Genomic DNA, 27,457 nt, shown 5'->3' on the forward strand with positions numbered 1-27,457 from the left:
GTGGCTCTCGTTACTGGGGGTTTCGTCATGGAGGCTTTAAGTAGGCGGAAGGGTAGGTCAAGAGGCGGCGCGAGGGGCCCAGACCATAGGGCCGCGCGGCCAGGGCAGGGGCCGCGCCGCCCTATGCTCTGGCTGCCTCGTGGCCCCTCTTCGTTTCGTCTTCGGACTTCTGGAAGCTTCGTGGAAAAATAGGCCCCTGGGCTTTGATTTCGTCCAATTCCGAGAATATTTCCTTACTAGGATTTCTGAAACCAAAAACAGCAGAAAATAGCAACTGGCACTTCGGCATCTTGTTAATAGGTTAGTTCCAGAAAATGCACGAATATGACATAAAGTGTGCATAAAACATGTAGATAACATCAATAATGTGGCATGGAACATAAGAAATTATCGATACGTCGGAGACGTATCAGTGCTCTGCTTGGTATTGTGTTTGATCTACTTGAGATGAATTGCCAGTTGTTATAGTCACTGATGCATGGTTATGATGCTTATGCATCTGAGTGTGTGTTGGTGTTGCCTACAGTGATGCCTTGACATGATTCATGCATGGATTTGTGATGTATTCCTTCCTGGATGAATGGATTACTGATGAACTGCTTATGCAGTGATGCTTAAGTGTCTTGCTATGCATGATTTGATATTTCCATAAATAACATGGAGGTATTACAAGTCTGAATCCATTCCTGGATAGTGATGGCTTATCTGCTTTTGGTAAATAGATGGATTTGTGTTTGTTGTGACCTTAGTAGCAGTGCTACTGCTTGGTTGCTCACACAGTTGGCTAAATCTTGTTGGCTACTCATCTCTGCTTGCATAATAGGACATCATACATACTATGGTATGAGCAGATGCTCATAGGATCACTGGCAGAAACAAAGGGAGCCAATAGAACCTAAACCATCCAGATACTATCTTTGTGCATATGAGTAAGGATAAATGCACAGAAGTGCACACAAGCAAGCACACATGCACAGAAAGCACAGTAGAAGATTACAGGTTATAAATAGCTACCAAAGACCACCTAGTGAAACCCTAGCTACTAAAGCATTAGAAAAGCCCAAGATTTCTTCACAGGCAAGCATAATGGTATTCATAGTATGTATGATGTCCTATTATGCAAGCAGAGATGAGTAGCCAACAAGATTTAGCCAACTGTGTGAGCAACCAAGCAGTAGCACTGCTACTAAGGTCACAACAAACACAAATCCATCTATTTACCAAAAGCAGATAAGCCATCACTATCCAGGAATGGATTCAGACTTGTAATACCTCCATGTTATTTATGGAAATATCAAATCATGCATAGCAAGACACTTAAGCATCACTGCATAAGCAGTTCATCAGTAATCCATTCATCCAGGAAGGAATACATCACAAATCCATGCATGAATCATGTCAAGGCATCACTGTAGGCAACACCAACACACACTCAGATGCATAAGCATCATAACCATGCATCAGTGACTATAACAACTGGCAATTCATCTCAAGTAGATCAAACACAATACCAAGCAGAGCACTGATACGTCTCCGACGTATCGATAATTTCTTATGTTCCATGCCACATTATTGATGTTATCTACATGTTTTATGCACACTTTATGTCATATTCGTGCATTTTCTGGAACTAACCTATTAACAAGATGCCGAAGTGCCAGTTGCTGCTTTCTGCTGTTTTTGGTTTCAGAAATCCTAGTAACGAAATATTCTCGGAATTGGACGAAATCAACGTCCAGGGTCCTATTTTGCCACGAAGCTTCCAGAAGACCGAAGAGGAGACGAAGTGGGGCCACGAGGTGGCCACACCCTAGGGCGGCGCGGCCCCCCCCTTGGCCGCGCGGCCCTGTGGTGTGGGCCCCTCGTGCCGCCTCCTGACTTGCCCTTCCGCCTACTTAAAGCCTCCGTCGCGAAACCCCCAGTACCGAGAGCCACGATACGGAAAACCTTCCAGAGACGCCGCCGCCGCCGATCCCATCTCGGGGGATCCAGGAGATCGCCTCCGGCACCCTGCCGGAGAGGGGAATCATCTCCCGGAGGACTCTACGCCGCCATGGTCGCCTCCGGAGTGATGTGTGAGTAGTCTACCCCTGGACTATGGGTCCATAGCAGTAGCTAGATGGTTTTCTTCTCCCCATTGTGCTTCATTGTTGGATCTTGTGAGCTGCCTAACATGATCAAGATCATCTATCTGTAATTCTATATGTTGCGTTTGTTGGGATCCGATGAATAGAGAATACTTGTTATGTTGATTATCAAAGTTATGTCTATGTGTTGTTTATGATCTTGCATGCTCTCCGTTATTAGTAGATGCTCTGGCCAAGTTGATGCTAGTAACTCCAAGAGGGAGTATTTATGCTCGATAGTGGGTTCATGTCTCCGTGAATCTGGAGGGGTGACAAGAACCTCTAAGGTTATGGATGTGATGTTGCCACTAGGGATAAAACATTGGTGCTATGTTCAAGGATGTAGTCACTAATTACATTACGCGCAATACTTAATGCAATTGTCTCGTTGTTAGCAACTTAATACCTGGAGGGGTTCGGATGCTAACCCGAAGGTGGACTTTTTAGGCATAGATGCATGCTGGATGGCGGTCTATGTACTTTGTCGTAATGCCCAATTAAATCTCACTATACTCATCATAATATGTATGTGCATGGTCATGCCCTCTTTATTTGTCAATTGCCCAACTGTAATTTGTTCACCCAACATGCTGTTTATCTTATGGGAGAGACACCTCTAGTGAACTGTGGACCCCGGTCCAATTCTCTATACTGAAATACAATCTACAGCAACATCGTTTCTACTATTTTCTCGCAAACAATCATCTTCCACACAATACGGTTAATCCTTTGTTACAGCAAGCCGGTGAGATTGACAACCTCACTGTTTCGTTGGGGCAAAGTACTTTGGTTGTGTTGTGCAGGTTCCACGTTGGCGCCGGAATCCCTGGTGTTGCGCCGCACTACATCCTGCCGCCATCAACCTTCAACGTGCTTCTTGGCTCCTCCTGGTTCGATAAACCTTGGTTTCTTTCTGAGGGAAAACTTGCTGTTGTGCGCATCATACCTTCCTCTTGGGGTTCCCAACGAACGTGTGAGTTACACGCCATCAAGCTCTTTTTCTGGCGCCGTTGCCGGGGAGATCAAGACACGCTGCAAGGGGAGTCTCCACTTCCCAATCTCTTTACTTTGTTTTTGTCTTGCTTAGTTTTATTTACTACTTTGTTTGCTGCACTAAATCAAAATACAAAAAATTAGTTGCTAGTTTTACTTTATTTTGCTATCTTGTTTGCTATATCAAAAACACAAAAAAATTTGTTATTTGCATTTACTTTATCTAGTTTGCTTTATTTACTGTTGCTAAAATGGCCAACCCTGAAAATACTAAGTTGTGTGACTTCACAACCACAAATAATAATGATTTCTTATGCACACCTATTGCTCCACCTGCTACTACAGCAGAATTCTTTGAAATAAAACCTGCTTATCTTGAATCTTGTTATGCGAGAGCAATTTTCTCAGTGTTAGTTCTGATGATGCTGCTGCCCATCTTAATAATTTTGTTGAATTGTGTGAGATGCAAAAGTATAAGGATGTAGATGGTGACATTATAAAATTAAAATTGTTCCCTTTCTCATTAAGAGGAAGAGCTAAAGATTGGTTGCTATCTCTGCCTAAGAATAGTATTGATTCATGGACTAAATGCAAGGATGCTTTTATTGGTAGATATTATCCCCCTGCTAAAATTATATCTTTGAGGAGTAGCATAATGAATTTTAAACAATTAGATACTGAACATGTTGCTCAAGCTTGGGAAAGAATGAAATCTCTGGTTAAAAATTGCCCAACCAATGGACTGACTACTTGGATGATCATCCAAACCTTCTATGCAGGACTAAATTTTTCTTCGCGGAATTTATTGGATTCAGCTGCTGGAGGTACCTTTATGTCCATCACTCTTGGTGAAGCAACAAAGCTTCTTGATAATATGATGATCAACTACTCTGAATGGCACACGGAAAGAGCTCCACAAGGTAAGAAGGTAAATTCTGTCGAAGAAACCTCTTCCATGAGTGATAAGATTGATGCTATTATGTCTATGCTTGTGAATGATAGGACTAATGTTGATCCTAATAATGTTCCGTTAGCTTCATTGGTTGCTCAAGAAGAATATGTTGATGTAAACTTCATTAAAAATAATAATTTCAACAACAAGGCTTACCGGAACAATTCTAGTAACAACTATAGGCCATATCCTTATAATAATGGCAACGGCTATGGTAATTCTTATGGGAATTCTTACAACAATAATAGGAGTTCACCCCCTGGACTTGAAGCTATGCTTAAAGAATTTATTAGTACACAAACTGCTTTCACTACTAGGAAAAGGCCTAGCCGTAAGAATGGTATCAGTGGCGCACACCTATTTTGGTGCGCCACTGCTAGTTAGCAGTGGCGCACCAAAAAGTGGTGTTCCACTGATAGAAAAATAGCAGTGGCGCACTGCTTTTGGAGTGCGCCACCACTAAAGGCCGGGTAGATCCCACCCCTCACCCAGACATGCTATGAGAGCTAGCAATGGCGCACCACTTAGAGGTGCGCCAGTGTGCTGCAAATAGCTATGGCGCATTAGATGATGTGCGTCACCGCGCCGCACGCTTCCGTCACCACGTGCCGACACGCTCGCCCACCACGCACACGCGCCTCGCCCACCAGGCCACGATGCGCCCGGACACAACTCCCAACCGATCGCACCCAGCTCCCCCACCAGTTTCTTCCTCTCCCCAAATGCACAAATAAACCACCAACCCTAACCAGATCGAACCCCGCCGTCGCGGTGGCCGTGCTCGCCGCCGGCGCGCACGTGCATCCCTGGCCGGCACTCCGCGTCACGCACGTCGCCGCCAGGACGCACGCACGAGGAGATGCCGCCGCCAGGACGCACGCACGCCTACTTCCTCGCGCCGGTGGCCGCCAGATCCGCCGCCACCGACAGGAGCACCTTCAGCGTGCCGGTGGAGGACGGACGACGGCGCGGTTGCTTTGGCACCTGATCTTCACCACTCCGGCCTCCTCGCCTTCTTCCCCTACGACCTCGTCGACGACGCGCGCCGCGCCGCCGCGGTCCGCGCCAACAACGGCCGGGTCTACTTCGTCTAGGAGATCCTGCGCTTGCTCCACTACGCCGACGCGCACGTCGGCCTGCCCGTGCGGGACGCGGTCGTCGCACACGCTCAAGGCCGGCGTCGAGGTATGTGGGTGGATCTCGCGGGGCTCCGTCAACCTGGCCTGCCGGTGTCCGGTGCTTCTGCCAAGTCACGGATGCTGCCGACGCCAAGCTCCTCGAGCCAGTGGCTGCAAGATCCGAACCAACGCCTGGCCTCTATCCCGATCTTCTCCTACACAATGCCAGGCGACGCCCGCGCAGCAACCTGGGGTGAGACTTATCGCTCCCTCCTCCTGATATGTGCCACAATTGCTTCTATATTACCATCAAGGACATATCAAGATTAATATCTTGGATAGAATGGAACCCTGCCTGCGTATTTTATTTGTATACCGTATACAATCTCTCGGTTTCATAGCTCACCTGGTCATTAACTATAAGTTAATTACTTATCAAGGTACTATCTTTTTTTAATCTAAGCTAGGATTTGATATTGCAAATGAAGTGAGATCACATAGGCAAGGACCTTCTGTAGTTTAATAATGCTTGAAAAAGTTTGGTCACATTCATAGCCTCCTACATCTGATTGCTGCTATAATGGGAAGTGCTTGGCTCTTTTAAATCTTTGTTGGCGAAGTGTCTAGCTGTGTTTCTTAGCAACACACCTGATCAAGTACCCTTTCTCTGAGGTTTTCTCCTTCTTAATTAATCCAACATACATATATTCTGATCCTATTTGAAGATGACTACAAACTGAAATTAATTGATTATCCTGAATCAATATAAGTTATCAGGACCAAGTTACATCTCCGCCTCACCATCGAAATACCTATATCTGCAAACTATTATTCCCATGCATTCCACTCTCTATCACCTTAATACTAATAACCTAAGTAAGTTATTTTTAGATACATGCAATGCACAAATATAAACTATGTTGGCAAAAAAAGGAATGCATGGGATGCACCTAATTAGTACTCTTTCTCAACAGTTAACTCTAACTCACTGTGCCCTAAGTTGTAGCTAGCAGTAGCATTTTCTGTGTTGTTGCAATAACATTTATTTATCCAAAATCTCGTTTGTTAGCAGCTAGTACTACTCATGCGTGTTTTATTTCTTGGTGAACTGCTTTTTTTTACTTATTCAATAATTAGCAACATTATCTCTCCATTTCTTGCTCTGAATGATTTTGCAAACAAGCATCGAGTTAAGGAATCATGACAATTTCTCTGCTAAACAAATGCAGTATTTGATCTAGAAGTTAATGATAGCTCTTGAACAGAACCACCTGTATTAGTCATCTGAAGAAATCCGTAGAGATCACAGTTTCTGTCATTAAATTCGAACAGTATTGACATTCTAAACTTTTGCCACTTGCTTTGTAATCAGTTGTGGATGGCACAATAAAGGCATAAGAATGCTTTTCTTTTGCATACCCAAGTCAATAATCGAGAACAACTACCAGCTATATACATGGTCTGTTAAGAACCAGTTTATACATAGCTACCTCAATGAATGTGTCACTGATCATACAGGCTTGAAGACTTGATCATGCAGTGGAGCTGGTTGCCGTGGCCCGGCGCGTGGTCGCGCCGGCTCCGACGATGAGAAGATCGGCGGCCGACGAGCTCGTGCATAGGCGCCCGGCGACCTCGTGCAAGGGCGCAGCGGAGCGAGGCGGACCGGAGCGAGGCGGACTCGTGCAAGGGCGCAGGAGAGCGAGGCGGACTCGTGCAAGGGCGCAGCGGAGTGAGGTGGACCGCGGCCAGATCCCTAGCGAAACCGCGGATCGCAGCCGGATCGAGCGCACGATGTGAATACAATTACAGCCGTGAACTATTTTTTTTGTAAACATTGTAATATATTATAAATATTTCTCTTGTAATATAATAGTAGCAGGCAGTAGGCCTGATTTTTTTTTGTTTTACCAAATTAATAGCAGTGGCGCACCATCCACACAATGCGCTATTGTTAATGAATGTATAGTGGCGCACTCGATGGACACAATGCGCCATTGCTAAGGAATATATAGTGGCGCACTGGATAGACTTTCTAATGGTGCACGTGCATGAGATAGCAATGGCGCACTAGAAAGCTAGTAGTGGCGCACATCTGTTGCGCCATTGCTAACCAACTTAGTAGTGGCGCACCATGTGGTGCGCCACTGCTAAGACTTAGCAGTGGCGTGATATCAGTGGCGCACCGCACCACCAGTGCGCCACTGATAGCTAAAAGTGGTGCGCCACTAATAAGGCTTTTCCTAGTAGTGTTTTAATAAATCTGTTGAAGAAAAGCTTGGGAAAATTGATATACTTGCTTCTAAAGTCGATAGTCTTGCTGCTGATGTAGATCTTTTGAAATCGAAAGTTAAGCCTAATAGGGATATTGAAAATAAAATTGTTACTACAGCAAATGCCATTCAAGTTAGAATTAATGAGAATATAAGATTGATGGTCAAATTGCGTGCTAGGTGGGATAGAGAAGAAAATGAAAAACTAGCTAAAGAGAAGAATGTAGCTAAAGTTTGGACTATTACCACTACTAGTAATGCTAATGCTACACATGTTGCTGCACCTCCTACTATTAATAATAAAAGAATTGGTGTTAGCAATGTTTCCACTTCTAATGCAAAGCGCGAGAAACTGCCTGAAACTGCTAAAACTGCTGAAACTGCCTGTGATAAAGCTGCTGAAATTTTTTCCAACATTGGGGATGATGATCCCATTGCTTTAGATTATAATGGTTTGAATTTTGATGATTGCCACATCTCTGAAGTTATAAAGTTCTTGCAAAAACTTGCTAAAAGTCCTAATGCTAGTGCTATAAATTTGGCTTTCACGCAACATATTACAAATGCTCTCATAAAAGCTAGAGAAGAGAAACTAGAGCGCGAAGCCTCTATTCCTAAAAAGCTAGAGGATGGTTGGGAGCCCATCATTAAGATGAAGGTTAAAGATTTTGATTGTAATGCTTTATGTGATCTTGGTGCAAGTATTTCTGTTATGCCTAAGAAAATCTACAATATGCTTGACTTGCCACCGCTGAAAAATTGTTATTTGGATGTTAATCTTGCTGATCATTCTACAAAGAAACCTTTGGGGAAAGTTGATAATGTTCGCATTACCGTTAACAATAACCTTGTCCCTGTTGATTTTGTTGTCTTGGATATTGAATGCAATGCATCTTGTCCCATTATATTGGGAAGACCTTTTCTTCGAACTGTTGGTGCTATCATTGATATGAAGGAAGGTAATATAAAATATCAATTTCCTCTCAAGAAAGGTATGGAACACTTCCCTAGAAAGAGAATGAAGTTACCTTTTGATTCTATTATTAGAACAAATTATGATGTTGACACTTCGTCTCTTGATAATACTTGATACACACTTTCTGCGCCTAGCTGAAAGGCGTTAAAGAAAAGCGCTTATGGGAGACAACCCATGGTTTTTACCTACAGTACTTTGTTTTTATTTTGTGTCTTGGAAGTTGTTTACTACTGTAGCAACCTCTCCTTATCTTAGTTTAGTGTTTTGTTGTGCCAAGTAAAGTCGTTGATAGAAAAGTTCATACTAGATTTGGATTACTGCGCAGAAACAGATTTCTTTGCTGTCACGAATCTGGGCTGTTTTCTCTGTAGTTAACTCGGAAAATTATGCCAATTTACGTGAGTGATCCTCAGATATGTATGCAACTTTCATTCAATTTGAGCATTTTCATTTGAGCAAGTCTGGTGCCTCGATAAAATTCGTCAATACGAACTGTTCTGTTTTGACAGATTCTGCCTTTTATTTCGCATTGCCTCTTTTGCTATGTTGGATGAATTTCTTTGATCCATTAATGTCCAGTAGCTTTATGCAATGTCCAGAAGTGTTAAGAATGATTGTGTCACCTCTGAACATGTTAATTTTTATTGTCGCTAACCCTCTAATGAGTTGTTCTAAGTTTGGTGTGGAGGAAGTTTTCAAGGATCAAGAGAGGAGTATGATGCAACATGATCAAGGAGAGTGAAAGCTCTAAGCTTGGGGATGCCCCGGTGGTTCACCCCTGCATATTCTAAGAAGACTCAAGCGTCTAAGCTTGGGGATGCCCAAGGCATCCCCTTCTTCATCGACAACATTATCAGGTTCCTCCCCTGAAACTATATTTTTATTCCATCACATCTTATGTGCTTTGCTTGGAGCGTCGGTTTGTTTTTGTTTTTGTTTTGTTTGAATAAAATGGATCCTAGCATTCACTTTATGGGAGAGAGACACGCTCCGCTGTAGCATATGGACAAGTATGTCCTTAGGCTCTACTCATAGTATTCATGGCGAAGTTTCTTTTTCGTTAAATTGTTATATGGTTGGAATCGGAAAATGATACATGTAGTAATTGCTATAAATGTCTTGGGTAATATGATACTTGACAATTGTTGTGCTCATGTTTAAGCTCTTGCATCATATGCTTTGCACCCATTAATGAAGAAATACATAGAGCATGCTAAAATTTGGTTTGCATATTTGGTCTCTCTAAGGTCTAGATAATTTCTAGTATTGAGTTTGAACAACAAGGAAGACGGTGTAGAGTCTTATAATGTTTACAATATGTCTTTTATGTGAGTTTTGCTGCACCGGTTCATCCTTGTGTTTGTTTCAAATAAGCCTTGCTAGCCTAAACCTTGTATCGAGAGGGAATACTTCTCATGCATCCAAAATACTTGAGCCAACCACTATGCCATTTGTGTCCACTATACCTACCTACTACATGGTATTTTCCGCCATTCCAAAGTAAATTGCTTGAGTGCTACCTTTAAAATTCCATCATTCACCTTTGCAATATATAGCTCATGGGACAAATAGCTTAAAAACTATTGTGGTATTGAATATGTACTTATGCACTTTATCTCTTATTAAGTTGCTTGTTGTGCGATAACCATGTTCACTGGGGACGCCATCAACTATTCTTTGTTGAATTTCATGTGAGTTGCTATGCATGTTCGTCTTGTCTGAAGTAAGAGCGATCTACCACCTTATGGTTAAGCATGCATATTGTTAGAGAAGAACATTGGGCCGCTAACTAAAGCCATGATCCATGGTGGAAGTTTCAGTTTTGGACATATATCCTCAATCTCATATGAGAAAATTATTAATTGTTGTTACATGCTTATGCATAAAAGAGGAGTCCATTATCTGTTGTCTATGTTGTCCCGGTATGGATGTCTAAGTTGAGAATAATCAATAGCGAGAAATCCAATGCGAGCTTTCTCCTTAGACCTTTGTACAGGCGGCATAGAGGTACCCCTTTGTGACACTTGGTTAAAACATGTGCATTGTGATGATCCGGTAGTCCAAGCTAATTAGGACAAGGTGCGGGCACTATTAGTATACTATGCATGAGGCTTGCAACTTGTAAGATATAATTTACATGATACATATGCTTTATTACTACCGTTGACAAAATTGTTTCATGTTTTCAAAATCAAAGCTCTAGCACAAATATAGCAATCGATGCTTATCCTCTATGGAGGACCATTCTTTTACTTTCATTGTTGAGTCAGTTCACCTATTTCTCTCCACCTCAAGAAGCAAACACTTGTGTGAACTGTGCATTGATTCCTACATACTTGCATATTGCACTTATTATATTACTCTATGTTGACAATATCCATGAGATATACATGTTATAAGTTGAAAGCAACCGCTGAAACTTAATCTTCCTTTGTGTTGCTTCAATGCCTTTACTTTGAATTATTGCTTTATGAGTTAACTCTTATGCAAGACTTATTGATGCTTGTCTTGAAGTGCTATTCATGAAAAGTCTTTGCTTTATGATTCACTTGTTTACTCATGTCATATACATTGTTTTGATCGCTGCATTCACTACATATGCTTTACAAATAGTATGATCAAGGTTATGATGGCATGTCACTCCAGAAATTATCTGTGTTATCGTTTTACCTGCTCGGGACGAGCAGAACTAAGCTTGGGGATGCTGATACGTCTCCGACGTATCGATAATTTCTTATGTTCCATGCCACATTATTGATGTTATCTACATGTTTTATGCACACTTTATGTCATATTCGTGCATTTTCTGGAACTAACCTATTAACAAGATGCCGAAGTGCCAGTTGCTGCTTTCTGCTGTTTTTGGTTTCAGAAATCCTAGTAACGAAATATTCTCGGAATTGGACGAAATCAACGCCCAGGGTCCTATTTTGCCACGAAGCTTCCAGAAGACCGAAGAGGAGACGAAGTGGGGCCACGAGGTGGCCACACCCTAGGGCGGCGCGGCCCCCCCTTGGCCGCGCGGCCCTATGGTGTGGGCCCCTCGTGCCGCCTCCTGACCTGCCCTTCCGCCTACTTAAAGCCTCCGTCGCGAAACCCCCAGTACCGAGAGCCACGATACGGAAAACCTTCCAGAGACGCCGCCGCCGCCGATCCCATCTCGGGGGATCCAGGAGATCGCCTCCGGCACCCTGCCGGAGAGGGGAATCATCTCCCGGAGGACTCTACGCCGCCATGGTCGCCTCCGGAGTGATTTGTGAGTAGTCTACCCCTGGACTATGGGTCCATAGCAGTAGCTAGATGGTTGTCTTCTCCCCATTGTGCTTCATTGTTGGATCTTGTGAGCTGCCTAACATGATCAAGATCATCTATCTGTAATTCTATATGTTGCGTTTGTTGGGATCCGATGAATAGAGAATACTTGTTATGTTGATTATCAAAGTTATGTCTATGTGTTGTTTATGATCTTGCATGCTCTCCGTTATTAGTAGATGCTCTGGCCAAGTTGATGCTAGTAACTCCAAGAGGGAGTATTTATGCTCGATAGTGGGTTCATGTCTCCGTGAATCTGGAGGGGTGACAAGAACCTCTAAGGTTATGGATGTGTTGTTACCACTAGGGATAAAACATTGGTGCTATGTTCAAGGATGTAGTCACTAATTACATTACGCGCAATACTTAATGCAATTGTCTGTTGTTAGCAACTTAATACTGGAGGGGGTTCGGATGATAACCTGAAGGTGGACTTTTTAGGCATAGATGCATGCTGGATGGCGGTCTATGTACTTTGTCGTAATGCCCAATTAAATCTCACTATACTCATCATAATATGTATGTGCATGGTCATGCCCTCTTGATTTGTCAATTGCCCAACTGTAATTTGTTCACCCAACATGCTGTTTATCTTATGGGAGAGACACCTCTAGTGAACTGTGGACCCCGGTCCAATTCTCTATACTGAAATACAATCTACTGCAATATTGTTCTACTGTTTTCTGCAAACAATCATCTTCCACACAATACGGTTAATCCTTTGTTACAGCAAGCCGGTGAGATTGACAACCTCACTGTTTCGTTGGGGCAAAGTACTTTGGTTGTGTTGTGCAGGTTCCACGTTGGCGCCGGAATCCCTGGTGTTGCGCCGCACTACATCCCACCGCCATCAACCTTCAACGTGCTTCTTGGCTCCTCCTGGTTCGATAAACCTTGGTTTCTTTCTGAGGGAAAACTTGCTGCTGTGCGCATCATACCTTCCTCTTGGGGTTCCCAACGAACGTGTGAGTTACACGCCATCAAGCACCACAAGCAAGCCATGATCCAAGGATTGGATCAACTGAAACTTACACAAGCCATGGGTGAGCATCACTGACACCACAAGTTTCAGTAGTGCAAACCTAGGAAAATCACAAGTCTAGTAAGCCTATGAATTAACCAGTAAGCTTATGAGCAAGCCAATAAGCATAGGATCAAGCCAGTAAGCATATGAGCATGAAGACAGTAAGCAATTACACAGTATAGGGTCAAGCACACCGTAGCACAAGGAGCCAGTAGGCATAGGCATAGCATCAACAAGCTTAGGAATAGAACATGGCATGCACAGCAGCATAGAACATGCAGTAGCACAGCAGCATCGCATGAACAACAAGAACAGCAGCAAAGGCAGGAGCACAGCAAGCACGGCCACATGATAAGCACAGCAGCAGCAACAAACACTGGCGGCAGTAGGCATAGATCAAGAAGGAGTAGATGGAGAAGAAGAGGTAGGTGAAGAAGTAGGAGTTACCTGACGAAGGAGGTGCGGTAGCAATGGCGGCACGGTGGCACAGGCCAGTCACGGCGGCGCCAAACCATGACCAGGCCCGTGCCAGGACACACACCTCACCAGGGAAGGCGGCGAACCACCATGAACGGCGAGGGAGCGCAGATCGGTGGAGATCGCCATAGATCCGTTGGCGTCTGCGAGCACCGCACACTCGCGAGCACACACGAGGACGAAATCGACGAAACCAATCGAACGAACAGATGCGCCGTCGCGAGCTGCGTCGGTGAGCACCACGGCGTGCCCTGGTTCTGCCGGAGACGGCCAGAGCATGGCGGCGGCTCAGTCGCCACGAGATATCCTCAGGAGATTAGGGTTTCGCGAGAGGGATGAAAGAGTGAGCGAGCGAGTGGGCCGACACGGTCCAGTGCGACCGCACCGTTTTGGATTGGCCCTGGTGGGCTGTCCAAATGGGCCAGAGAGGTGGGCTGGCCCAATTGGGCAAGGGTATTTTAGTCTTTTTAGTTTTTATTTATCTCCTGAATTCTACCAAATAAAAATAAATGGAAAAGACGTCTAAAAATTCAAGAAAAATAAGATTAAGAAATAATAAATTATTCTTAACAAGAATAAAATAAGAAATGAGAATGGTTATACAATTTCAAATTTGGAAAATTTTGAATTCAAATTTAAACTCTAAATTTTAAATTACAATTTTCCTTTGATTTAAAAATCAATGAAAAATGCAAAATTAATTCAAATAATTATTATTCAAATAATTTAAAAGGGAATTATATTATTCCAAATCAATTCTTTTTAAAGTTAAAATTTTTGAAAAAGAGGGAAATCTTAATGATTCATAATTCATGAATCATTCCCAAATATGGGAACCATAATTTTCAAATTCCTTATTTGAAATAAATATTTTCCAAAGGAAAATATCAACAGTATTTAATTATTTTCTTATTAGAAAAGCAAACCATGTTAAAATACTTAAATATTTATAAAGTACCGCCAAAGGCACCAATCCTTAACTTAACCCTACATCTGTAATAACCATGTCGGGGTAAGGGTTTCAACATGAAATAGTACATCCCATCATTTGGATCTTATAACATTGTCTTTACCGGACAATGATGCTTCTTTACAAAACCCGAGGTTCAGGTTCCATCCAACACTTCGAACTGCAATATCTCGCAGTCACCAGGCAAGTTCACTCTTGCTCATGTCACCTTGATTAGTTTCTATCAGTTTACCGCAAAATTACTATATTTATTATTCCTGCATTGAAAAGCAAAATGTTACTTTTCCAATTATGAATGTGACTATGTGGTGAGCAATGGAACCATGGTATGTGTTGATATGGTGGAGGTTCCATTGCAAGGGTTCTATTAATCTAGGACTAATCACCAATGTTGTCTAGTGATTCTAGCGCCGTAGAATTCGCGTTAACCATAAGATCTATAATGGCTCTGGGGAAGTCAGTTGTATCTTTTCCCTCTTGCATATAAATGGACCTGGTGGAGCCTGGCTGGGTGTTGGAGATAACACCGCAGTAGGTTGGGAAATCCTTTAAAATCCCCATCCGTGTGGATGAGAGGCTCTATCGTCTATGAGGGATTGTCCACAACGGGGGTAAAGCCGTATGATCGGGAGATGTCTACCGCGGGTGTACGGATGGACAAATGGGTGGGTATGCATCGTCGCGGAGAAGGCAGTGATTGGCTTGGATCTTACACCTGGCCCCACACCAAGGAAGTGTGGACGAGAAACGCCTCTCGGTTGGTATCAAGGATAAGTTCTCTTATGGGAAAAGTAACGCACCTCTGCAGAGGGTAACAAACTGTGGCAGTCACTCCTTGTTCCGGGAAGGGAACTATGAACACGGTAGGAAAGGAACTCCGTGAAGTTCTGTTCAACCTGTGATGATAGGCAGGCATAGTTTTCTGAATAAAATAAACCTTTTGAAGAAAGGTTTGCGAAACATGCATTGACCTGAGATTTTCTAATCAATGGTCATAGCTAGAGCATCAAACACATTTTTCCTTTTGAGCTTGTTGAGTACCTCTGTACTCACTTTCTTTCGACACCCTTGCTAGACTATGAGAATGAAGTGGAGGCCACTGACGGAGCACCGGAAGGCGACTACGAGCTAGTCTATGAAGAACCTGATCTGTCTGGAGGAGTGGAAGGCGTGGACTATGGGATAGTCTATGGGCCTGACAAAAATGAGGCGGGGGAGTATTGATATACCCTAGTGATATAGAGCCGAGCAGCGTAGAACATACTTAAATAATTTGCTGAGCTATGTTTACTATGTATGCTGGTTTGTAATGAACTTAAGTAGTATCTTAGGGTGTTCTCATCGGACCTGTGAGAATACCAACTTGTTATGGATGTGATTGTAATATAATCTCGAGTGTTATGGCTTGCAATGTTTCTGTTGTACCACTCTATGGGATGTGATATTTGTGAAGAAGTCCCTTCATGAAGATCATATCAACGACTTGTATACTACAAAATGCAGTGGTATGCTGGGTCACCGCATTTTCTCCCTAGTAGCAACAACACATCTACAATCTTAGAAGTTATTGTCACTCTTCCAGAAAACTAGACACATGAACCTACTATCGAGCATAAATACCCTCTCTTGGAGTCACAAGCATCTACTTGGCTCGAGTATCTACTAGCAACGGAGAGCATGCAAGATCACAAATAACATATGAAAAATATATAATCTATCTCAACATAGTATTTAATAGTCATCGGATCCCAACAAACACAACATGTAGCATTTCATAAAGATGATCTTTATCATGTAGGGCAGCTCACAAGATCTAAACATGAGGCTCAAATTGGAGAAAAAACCATCTAGCTACTGCTATGAACCCATAGTCTGGGGATGAACTACTCATGCATCACTTCAGAGGCGGGCATGGCGATGTAGATGCCGCCGGCGATGATTTCCCCCTCAGGCAGGGTGCCGGGAAGAGCTTCAGAACCCTCCCGAGCTAGGGTCTGCAATGGCGGCCGCGACGGAACATTTCGTGGATGGAGGCTCGGGTGTTCAGGGTTTTCCCGAGATCGTGAATAAATAGGCGGAGCAGCGATGTTGGTGGAGGCCAGGGGCCCACACCACCACTAGGCGCGGGCCAGGCCCAGGCCACGCCAAGGCATGGAGTGGCCGCCCTGCGGCTCCACTTCGACCCCCCTCTGGACTATGTCTTAGTTACGGAAAAATATTGACTTCGGCTTTTGTTTCGTCCAATTACGAGAATATTTCTTGTACAACTTTTCTGAAATACAAAACATCAGATAACATGGGACTAGCATATGGCATGTTGTTAATAGGTTAGTGCCAGAAAATGTATAAAAGTGCAACGAAGTATGAGCAAAACATATACAAATTGGTGTAAAACAAGCATGGAGCATCAAAAATGATAGATACGTTTGCGATGTATCAAGGACGCATGGAACTTAAGGTTTGGTCTAAGTACAGATGGCATGAATCCTTTTGGAGAGCAGAGCTGCAGTCATAGCACCTGGCCTATGACTCTATGTATCTATAACCTTGCTCCTTGGTTGTGCATGAAGTGGAAGTTCATTATGATGTCAGTGCTCATCCATGGCCCAAACCAACCCGGCAACGACATTGATGTGTACCAGAAGCCATTAATTGAAGAACTTCTACAGCTGTGGGCCATAACATGTGTACGTGTGTGGGGTGAGCACAAACGGGAGGAATTTGACATACGAGCGCTGCTTTTTGTAACCAGCAATGATTGGCCTGCTCTTGGTAACATTTCAGGACAGTCAAACAAGGGATATAATTCATGCACACACACTGTTTAGATGAGACTGACAATGTATATTTGGATAAATCTAAGAAGGTCATGTACCTGGGGGATCGTCGATATCTTACATGTACAGATCCCGTAAGAAAGAAAGGCAAGCATTTCAAAGGTGAGGCAGATCACCGGAAGAAGCCTGCCCACCGTCATGGTCCTGATATATTTTGTATGGTCAAGGATCGAGAAATTATCTTTGGAAAGGGTCCTGGCGAACAGTCTGTTCCGAATGACGCTGCCGGACACACGACCATGTGGAAGAAGAAATCTATTTTTTAGGAGGTACCCTATTGGCAAGTCCTAGAGGTCCGCTCTTCAATCGACGTGATGCACGTGACGAATAATCTTTGCATGAACCTGCTAGGCTTCCTGGGTGTGTATGGGAATACAATAGATACACCAGAAGCACGGGCGGACCATCAACGTATGAAAGACCCAAGCAAACTGCATGAGACAGATAAAGGATGTTGTTAGTCCAGCTACGCTCTTACAAAAGCAGAGAAGGAAATATTTTTTGAATGCATGAGCAGTATCAAGGTCTCGTCTCGCTTCTCCTCCAATATAAAGAGAATAATAAATATGGCAGAGAAAAAATCCAGAATTTGAAGTCTCGTGACTTCCACGTGATAATGACGCAATTGCTTCTACCGGAAAAATGTTCGAGTGCCCATTGTGAAGCTATGTCCATTCCTCAATGCAATTTCTCAGAAGGTAATCAACCAGAAAGTCTTAAGAGGTTGCAGAATAATGTGGTCCAATGTATTGTTAGTTTTGAGCTGGTGTTCCCACCACCCTTCTTCAATATTATGACGCATCTTCTCGTTCACCTGGTCGATGAGATTTCTATTCTCGGTCCTGTGTTTCTACATAATATGTTCTCCTTTGAGAGATTCATGGGAGCCTTAAAGAAATATGTTCATAACCATGCTAGGCTAGAATGAAGCATCTCCAAGGCCTATGGAAGAGAGAACGTCATTGAGTTCTGTGTTGACTTTATTCCTGACCTTAAGCTGATTGGTGTTCCTGAATCGCGGAACTAGGAGAGACTGAGTGGAAAAGGCATGCTAGGAAAGAAAGCAATGATAAGTATGGACGAGCATTTTTTACTCAAGCAGACTACACAGTTCTACAAAGTTCCACATTTGTGGCTCCGTATATCAATGTACACAAGAATTTTGTACGCTCCCAAAACCCAGGGCAGTCGGACGGCTGGATTATATGTGAACACATGGAGGCTTTCGGCGGTTGGTTGCAAAAAATATCATGAATGACACCACTGTTAGAGATCACCTGCACTTATTTGCCAAGACACCATCTTCGGCTGTATTGACTTTCCAAGGGTACGAGATAAATGGGAATACATTTTACACTATCGCCCAAGATAAAAAAAAAAAAAGCACCAACCAAAACAGTGGTGTACGCTTTGATGCAGTAAACAACAAAGGAAAAATGACACATATTATGGTTACATAGAGGAGATATGGGAACTTGACTATGGACCTTCTTTTAAGGTCCATTTGTTTAGGTGCAAATGGGTCAAGATAATAGGAGGCATGGTTCACGTAGACAAGCTGTATGGAATGACAACAGTGGATCTCAACAATCTTGGGTATAGAGATAAAACATTCATTGTCACATTCCGAAATTTTCGAAATTTTGGAATGAAAAATAAAAATAAATTTAATGCTTGATTGATGAACTTTATTGAAAGTTTACAAGAAATTAAAACTTTTGAGATTATTTAAAAGTAATTTCCAAAATGAGGTTTGCAAAGAATATTGTTTTCAAAGTATTTTCAAAATCAAACATATTTTGAATGTCAAAGTTTTCAAATCTTTTATGGATTTCTATTTAAGAAAACAAAACCCTAGAAAACTCTATTTGCAAAATAATACCCAAGTAACCATATAGGCCAAGTGTATATAATTATTTTTTATTTCACAAATGGATTTTAAAAAGGTTCCTTGATTATCCTAAAATACGATTTCGGTTTTTTATTTTTTTTAGAAACTTGTTTGGTATGCACATATTAAAACTATCTCGTATGTCCATAATGACATAGTTGTAATAAAATAATATAAAATAAGAAATTGTAAAATTTAAGTTCTTATGCTACTCTATACTGAGAAAAATAATTTTACAAATTTATATAAATTTGTTTCACTCAAATCGGAATTATGAAACTTATTTTATAAACATGATCTTGATCTTGCTAGGCAGCTAGCAATTTTACAAATTTTATGAACTTGCTTGCAATTTGAGTTTCATGATCCTTTTTATAAAGGAAAAGTCGCTACAAATCTTGGCCGCCAAATCCGCATCAAGGAAAATGGACGGGAGTCTAAGTCCACACGTGTCACGAGGGAAGAGAAACCAGCGGCCCACTACCCCCACTACACACGAGAATCGAGAAATGCCTCGGTCAAGGACCGGTCATTTCCTAACTAACCGCGCAGATATATGGTGGGCCCGCTAGGTCACGTCCTGTCAATCGAGTTGCCGCAGATGCTACGTCACTACTGATGTCATCAGAGACATAGGATCCTCTATAACGGAGCACTCGAAGGGATCTACAACGTTTGGCTACACAACTTACAAAGCATATGCATGACTAATTCACATTCATCCATAGACTCGGGGACTACTCCCATCGGGAGCGCTGGACGCGCACCCGATGAAAACGATAAAAGCATCGACGACAGAAAGAATTCAAGGAAAACTGACCCGGAAATTCTAGAAAATCCCCGTTCGAGCCCGAGGACTTGAATCTGTGTAGAGTAATGTTGTTTTGCTTTCGGTAGTTAACCAATATCGGTTTGCTGAATAAAAATAGGCTCGTTACTTTTATTCCTTGCATACGATCAATTGTTTGGCTTCACCCGAAGTCTCAGAGGACCCGATATACTCAAAGCATCAGATGAAGAAGAAGGTTCAAAAAACATCGACAACAAAGTCTTCGAGTAGTACAACTTGAGTCTATGCACGGTTGCAAACATCCGTCCCTAGACTCGGAGGATCCTCCCATCGGGAGCGCTAGACGTGCACCCGATATCAAGCGATTTCAACTTTACGACGAGCATGAAAACTCCATATTCTTCGACTGATCAAGACGTTCGGATGAAGGCAACTTTAATCCCTGCCCGAAATTTCGCTTCAGCCAGTCACTCAGGGGATACTGATGTGAGCATTACCCTTTGGGTACCCGACATTTGTGTACCTCCTTTGGCCCAACAAGGGGCTCATGAGGATTGCCATGATCCAAGGTGGGCCATGCGACGGTTGCAACAAAGAAGACTTACGAGATGACAGATTCTTGACGAACAAGACTTGGAGACGACAATAAAGGAAAGGATAGATTAGATCTTGATGTAACCTAGTCCAGGTCGAACAGGATTCTCGGGACCTAGTCTCTTATATAAAAGCCAGGATGGGGCCTGCCGAAACTCACACTTCCGCAACCAACACAATCTAGGATACACTAACCCTAGAAACCTTGCCTCTCGGTGAGTTCACCGTTGTAGTCTATCGCCTGCCCTATTGTAATCTCTTTTATTCGATAAATCAAGATCAGACAAGCAGGAATAAGGGGCTTACCTCATCGAGGGCCCCGAACCTGGATAAATCTTGTTCCTTGTTCATTTGGTATCCGATGTCTCGTGTTAACCTGTAGAATTCCATCAACCCTAAGCCCCTCATGTTGGGCATTGCCGAGGAGCTCCCTCGTCATCGGACACATTGGTTGAACCGCACCCAGTAACTTGCCGCTTCGGCGCTCTGTCCAAGCAGTCCACAACTCAGGTCGTCATCTTCCTCCTTTCACCTTTCTTTTCAACTATGGATGAACAATTCTGCTGTGAAGATCCATAGCGATGCACTGCATACATAAGATTTGGGGGGCTAATTTTTTGGGGCCCTGTGCGGTCGCCCACCTCGCACGCCCTCATTGACGGCCCTGGCTGCCGGTCAGCGGAGCTGACGCGTAGAGCCCGTGCTGCCATGCAAGGCCTCTTTCAAGGTTTCGAGCATGTCGCGACCACTTGCGGAGGGTAATGGAGGCCATACCGGGCTTCGGCTCAGTCTTTCTAATGTCCAATTTCTTTACTATTGCATATGGCCCAAGATCACATGTCCATCCGGCCAGGGCTGTGATGGATCAATTCGTTCGTCCTTGTACTCTCCTAGCTACTTCTTGTACATGCTTGTGTTCCTCTCGCTCAGCTCCACTTCTCCCGTCTAAAAAATTCTCTTTTCTTGTCTTGCTTCTTCCCTCTAATCTCTATGGGCTATATTTTTTAAACTCTCTATGTTTTCTCCCACTAGTTAAGTCCAGTTCAAACGGAAGCAAACTGCACCTACCCAAGGTGCTTATGAAGAGAACCATTGGCATGCATCACAATTCTATGTTGATTTGTTTTTCTTTTCTGCAAGAATTGCATGCATTTTTTTTTTTGACTTTATAGGCAATTGGCCTTCCTTTTGTTTTGTGCCATGCTCTGCCACGGGTTGCGGCGCTCTATAGAAGCATCCACGTGCTCCTCGGGGAGTTCAATGTAATATGTTTATTTGTTTCGATAGCCAAGCTGGTCCCACCCTTTGTAATAGGGCTTAAGTAATATAGAGAGAAGTTTGCTAAAAAAAACTCACTCAAGGGTCCAAAGCCACGTATATACCTCCTTTGGGTTGTGCGCGATTATATCTCTAGGGTACCCCAAAGATATTTGAAAAACGTTTTAGGGTCTCCGAGTAGAGACGTTCTTATGCACTATGAAAAGGGCTCACTTCAGACATCTCGCGGGTCATTGATACAATGCTAACTGATGGCTTCTCATCAAAGGGAGTGTCATATTCTATCATCAGATTTTAGGAAGATCAAGTTCGAGCATTGCAGCAGACAAGCAACGAGGTGGCACATGAGCTTGCTAGGTATAATTTTTTGAATCATCTCGGTTGTTTTTTTGGACGATAAACCTGTAGAGTTTTTTATTTTTAAAACTCACGAGGATGTAAGTTTGTAAAGATATCAATAAAACTCGTAGTATGGTTTTTGTTTTTTACAAAAAAAAAAAGCACACCCAACGGCCCAAAGGTTCCACGTACGTCCTCCTGTCACCACGTGGCGCCCGCATGCAGGCCCGCCACGCGGAGCTGCGGTGAAAGACGGTGGCGGTAACAGCGCATCGCCGCCGGCAGCATGCAGCGTCCACGGATGCAGACCGCACCGCCGTTGGCACCTACATAAGCGTCCTCCGGCCGGTGGCGGGGCATAGCATACCATCAGCAGCTAGCCAGATCGTATAGCCCGCCTTGACGAGCAGAGCAGTAGGCTGACCGCCAGTGGAGAGGACGATGGCACAGCAGGTGGAGAAGGCGGCGGAGTTGCAGGACCCGGAGATCCGGGCGGAGCTGGACCGCCTCGCCCGCGAGGAGGGAGAGACCGTCGTCGTCAATGGCGGCACCGGCGGCAAGACCCTCGAGGCGCAGGAGCGCCTGGCCGAAGGTATTTATGCCGTATATACAATGTATTATACGTACGTGCTGTTCTATAACTTTGTTCTCCGTGTGTTGCTGCGTGCAGGGCGTAAGAAGGGAGGGCGGAGCCGTACGACGGAGTCCGGCAACGAGCGCGCCGAGGAAGACGGCGGTGTGGTCATAGAGCCGGATGAGAAGCTGCTCGAGGAGGTCAAGAAGGACCTCGGGCGCCAGTGAGCGAGCACTAGCAGCATGGTCGACAGCACCTCCAGTCCACCACTATATGTCTATATACTCTACTCTTAGTACTCTAGCTAGTCGTGTGTACGTATCTACAATAGCAGTATCATATATACGCGTATCGATGGATGTATGCGTGTAGTATATAGTCTAGTGCATGCATATCGTACGTGTTAGTAACGGATATGCAGGCACACTAGTGGAAAATAGAGCTTCCGTGGGAGTCATTTGTCGCGGGTGCAGGACCTTTTGTCGCGGGCCGTATTACGACCCGCGACAAACCTTTTGTCGCGGGTCGTAATACGGCCCGCGACAAAATGTCCATGCCTATATATATAGAAGCAGCCAGCCACCCCCCACCTCATTTTTTCCTTGGTGGTGAAGGTGGAGGTGTATGCTAGCTCATTTTTTCTACATGTGCACAAGAGGTGTTTGATGGAATGCTTGTGAGAGGGATGCCACTTGGTTTTATTTGATAATATTTCTCCTTTTTTTGATCCTAAAAGGTTAGCAACTATTTTCTCGACTATATATATATGCATAGTCCGTACAATACTAATTTTAGCAAGGTGATTGTATCTGATACATATATAATTGTACTTATGATGCAGATGAGTCATCCATGGATGTACGGTAACCGATGTGCTCCCGCTTTCAGAGAGAGCGTGAATTCTTTCCTGCTTGTGGCCGAGGCCAACAAGTCGAAGCAAGGTTTTATGTGCTGTCCATGTCTAAAATGTAAGAACGAGAATGATTACTCTTGCTCAAGAGACATTAAGAGCCACCTGCTTCGGTTCGGATTCATGTCCAGCTATAATGTTTGGACCAAGCACGGAGAAGAAGGGGTTATGATGGAAGACGGCGATGAAGAAGAAGATAATGATGACAAGTACCGATCTATGTTCTCTGAATGCTTTGATACCGCAATGGACGACAATGAAGAAGAAGGAGGTGAAGAACAGGCATCAGATGATCCTGTTTATGATGATCTTCGTCGGGCCATTTCTGATGCAAGAAGAGACTGTGGCACGGATAAGAAGAGGTTACAGTTCGACAAGATGTTAGAGGACCACCACAAATTATTGTACCCAGGTTGTGAAGATGGTCATAGAAAGCTGGGTAGCATATTGGAATTGCTGAAATGGAAGGCAGAGGTCGGTGTGACTGACTCGGGATTTGAGAAATTGATGATAATATTAAAGAAGCTGTTTCCAAGAAATAATGAATTGCCCGTCAGTACATATGAAGCAAAGAAGCTTGTCTGCCCTCTAGGATTAGATGTGCAGAAGATACGTGCATGCATTAATGACTGTATCCTCTACCGCGGTGAGAAGTACGAGAATTTGAATAAATGTCCGATATGTGGTGCATTGCGATATAAGATCAGAATAGATGACCCTGGTGATGTTGAGGGCGAGCCACCCAGGAAGAGGGTTCCTGCGAAGGTGATGTGGTATGCTCCAATAATACCACGGTTGAAACGTTTGTTCAGAAACAAAGAGCATGGCAAGTTGTTGCGATGGCACATGGAAGAACGTAAGAAAGACGCGATGTTGAGGCACCCCGCTGATGGTCGGCAGTGGAGAAACATCGGGAGAGAGTTCCCGGATTTTGCAGGTGAGGCAAGGAACTTATACTTTGGTCTAAGTACAGATGGCATGAATCCTTTTGGGGAGCAGAGCTGCAGTCACAGCACCTGGCCCGTGACTCTATGTATCTACAACCTTCCTCCTTGGTTGTGCATGAAGCGGAAGTTCATTATGATGCCAGTGCTTATCCAAGGCCCAAAGCAACCGGGCAACGACATTGATGTGTACCTAAGGCCATTAGTCGATGAACTTTTGGATTTGTGGGCCAAACCAGGTGTACGTGTGTGGGATGAGCACACGGAGCAAGAATTTGACCTACGAGCGTTGCTATTCGTAACCATCAATGATTGGCCTGCTCTCAGTAACATTTCAGGACAGACGAACAAAGGATACAATGCATGCACACACTGTTTAGATGAGACTGAAAGTAAATATTTGGGAAAAAGCAGAAAAGTTGTGTACCCGTTCAATCGTCGTTTCCTTCCGCGCAAGCATCCCTTAAGGAAAAAAGGCAAGCATTTCGATGGCGAGGCAGACCGCCGTCCGAAGCCCTGTCCCCGTAGTGGTGCTAATATATTTGACATGGTCAAGGATTTAAATGTTATCTTTGGAAAGGGTCCAGGCAAATCGACCTGCTCCGAAAGACGATGACGGACACGCGCCCATGTGGAAGAAGAAATCTATTTTTTGGGAGCTAGAATATTGGAAAGTCCTGGAAGTCCGCTCGCAATCGACGTGATGCACCTGACCAAGAATCTTTGTGTGAATATTCTAGGTTTTCCGGGCGTGTATGGAAAGACAAAAGATACACCAGATGCACGGAGGACCAGGAACTTCATAAAGGACGAAACGGCAATCATCCGGGGCAGTTTGTAGGGCCTGCCAGCCTACGCTCTTACCAAACAAGAGAAGGAGATCTTTTTGAAGCCCTATTCAGTATCAAGGTTCCGTCTGGTTTCTCGTCGAATATAAAGGGGATAGTAAATATGAAGGAGAAAAAATTCCAGAACCTGAAGTCCCATGAGCATCACGTGCTTATGACACAATTGCTTCCGATTGCATTGAGGGGACTTCTACCGAAAAATGTTCGACTAGCCATTGTGAAGATATGTGCATTCCTCAACGCAATTTCTCGAAGGTAATGGATCCGAAACTTTGTCAGGATTACAGGAAGATGTGGTCCAATGTCTTGTCAGCTTCGAGTTGTTGTTCCCACCATCCTTCTTCAATATTATGACGCACCTCCTCGTTCACCTAGTTGAAGAGATTAGAATTCTCGGTCCTGTATTTCTACACAATATGTTCCCCTTCGAGAGGTTCATGGGAGTCTTAAAGAAATATGTTCATAACCGAGCTAGGCCGGAAGGAAGTATCTCAAAGGGCTACGGAACTGAGGAGGTCATTGAGTTTTGTGTTGACTTTCTTCCTGACCTTAAGCCGATTGGTGTTCCTGAATCTCGGTATGAGGGGAGGCTGACTGGAAAAGGCACACTAGGAAGGAAAGCATCGGTGTGGAGGGACAAGATTTCTTTCAATCAAGCACACTACACAGTTCTATACAATTCCAGCTTGGTGGCTCCGTACATCGAGAAACATAAGAATGTTTTACGAGAAATAAACCCGGGCCAGCCCGAGTCCTTGATTACACATCAACACATGAATACCTTCGGCAGTTGGTTGCAAAGACATCTCATTAATGACCCATCTGTTGTGGAGCAGCTGTACTTGTTGGCCAGGTTACCATCTTCAAACATATGTACATTCCAAGGGTACGAGATAAATGGGAATACATTTTACACGATCGACCAAGATAAAAAGAGCACCAACCAAAACAGCGATGTCCGCTTCGATGCAAAAGACGAGAATGGGCAGACCACCACATATTATGGATATATAGAGGAGATATGGGAACTTGACTATGGTCCCACTTTTAAGGTCCCTTTGTTTCGGTGAAAATGGGTGAAGCTCAGCGCTATACATATTGACGATAAGTACGGTATGATAACAGTGGATCCCAACAATCTTGCGTACAGACGAGCCTTTTGTCCTAGCCAGCGAGGTGGCTCAAGTTTTCTACGTGAAGGACATGTCTAGCAAATCAAGAAAAAGAAATCAACAAAAGAATACATCAACCGAGGAGCCAAAGCGCCACATAGTTCTTTCGGGGAAAAGAAACATCGTGGGAGTGGATGACAAGACAGACATGTCAGAAGATTATAATAAGTTTAAAGAAATTCCGCCCTTCACGGTGAAAATTGACCCAAGCATCTTGCTAAATGATGAAGATTCTCCATGGCTACGGCGTAGAAGATCACAACACTAGATGGCGATGTAATAATGTATTCTTCATATATAGTTCCCAAGACAATCTCTACATTTATGTAATAATGAGAACCCTTTCCCCAACACTGTTAGAGGAGACGGAGTCTTTCACGGGCTTGCATGGAAATTTTTCCGAGGAGCAGCTTCCGAAGATGCCGTAGAGCGTGTGCACCAACGACATCTTCGAGAAGCTGCGCCACGGGAGATTTCCCAACCCTTTCCTTCATCCATGGGAATGAAACTGTGCTTGGCTTGTTGATCTGCTTGGCAAGGCGTATCGATGCTCCTTTTATAGGCACGGCACCGCTTCTACTTTGTCTTATTCCTTCGACAGGCCATCGTGCGCTACATGCTTTATCTCATCGAGCAGTGCGTCCACCCACGCGTCCTTATCCTGCCGAGAGCTTTAGTCGCGGTTGCAGCCACCAACCGTGACAAAAGGTTACCGACACATCCTTATCCTGCCGACAGCTTTAGTCGCGGTTGCAGCCACCAACCGTGACAAAAGGTTACCGACACATCCTTATCCTACCGACAGCTTTAGTCGCGGTTGCAGCCACCAACCGTGACAAAAGGCCCTCCTAGATAAGCCTCCCCCAGTCTTTTGTCGCGGTTTGAGCCTCCACCCGGGATGAAAGTTTCGCGCGCCACTTCGTTCCCGCCTATTTTCTTCCCGCATTCCCGCCATTTTTCCACTATATATATGTAGGCTTGGACTCATATCTGCAAACCTCATCACTCTCTCCCATGTTATCCTACCGACAGCTTTAGTCGCGGTTGCAGCCACCAACC

At 44.0% G+C, this 27,457-nt stretch overlaps 1 protein-coding gene and 1 long non-coding RNA gene across 2 annotated transcripts; both read left to right on the forward strand.

Moving 5' to 3' along the window:
• Positions 1–4,734: 4,734 nt before the first annotated feature.
• On the forward strand, positions 4,735–7,228 carry LOC127336661 (uncharacterized). The gene is made up of 2 exons (XR_011755065.1): positions 4,735–5,442; positions 6,708–7,228. It is a non-coding gene; the product is annotated as an uncharacterized lncRNA (long non-coding RNA).
• A 15,163-nt stretch (positions 7,229–22,391) lies between these two features.
• On the forward strand, positions 22,392–22,751 carry LOC127314470 (late embryogenesis abundant protein B19.3-like). The gene is made up of 2 exons (XM_051344970.1): positions 22,392–22,542; positions 22,621–22,751. Exons 1-2 carry the CDS (start codon positions 22,392–22,394, stop codon positions 22,749–22,751), a joined length of 282 nt encoding a protein of 93 aa, XP_051200930.1.
• Positions 22,752–27,457: the final 4,706 nt, after the last annotated feature.

This window comes from Lolium perenne, chromosome 3, assembly GCF_019359855.2.
Source record: "Lolium perenne isolate Kyuss_39 chromosome 3, Kyuss_2.0, whole genome shotgun sequence".
Lineage (NCBI taxonomy): Eukaryota > Viridiplantae > Streptophyta > Magnoliopsida > Poales > Poaceae > Lolium > Lolium perenne.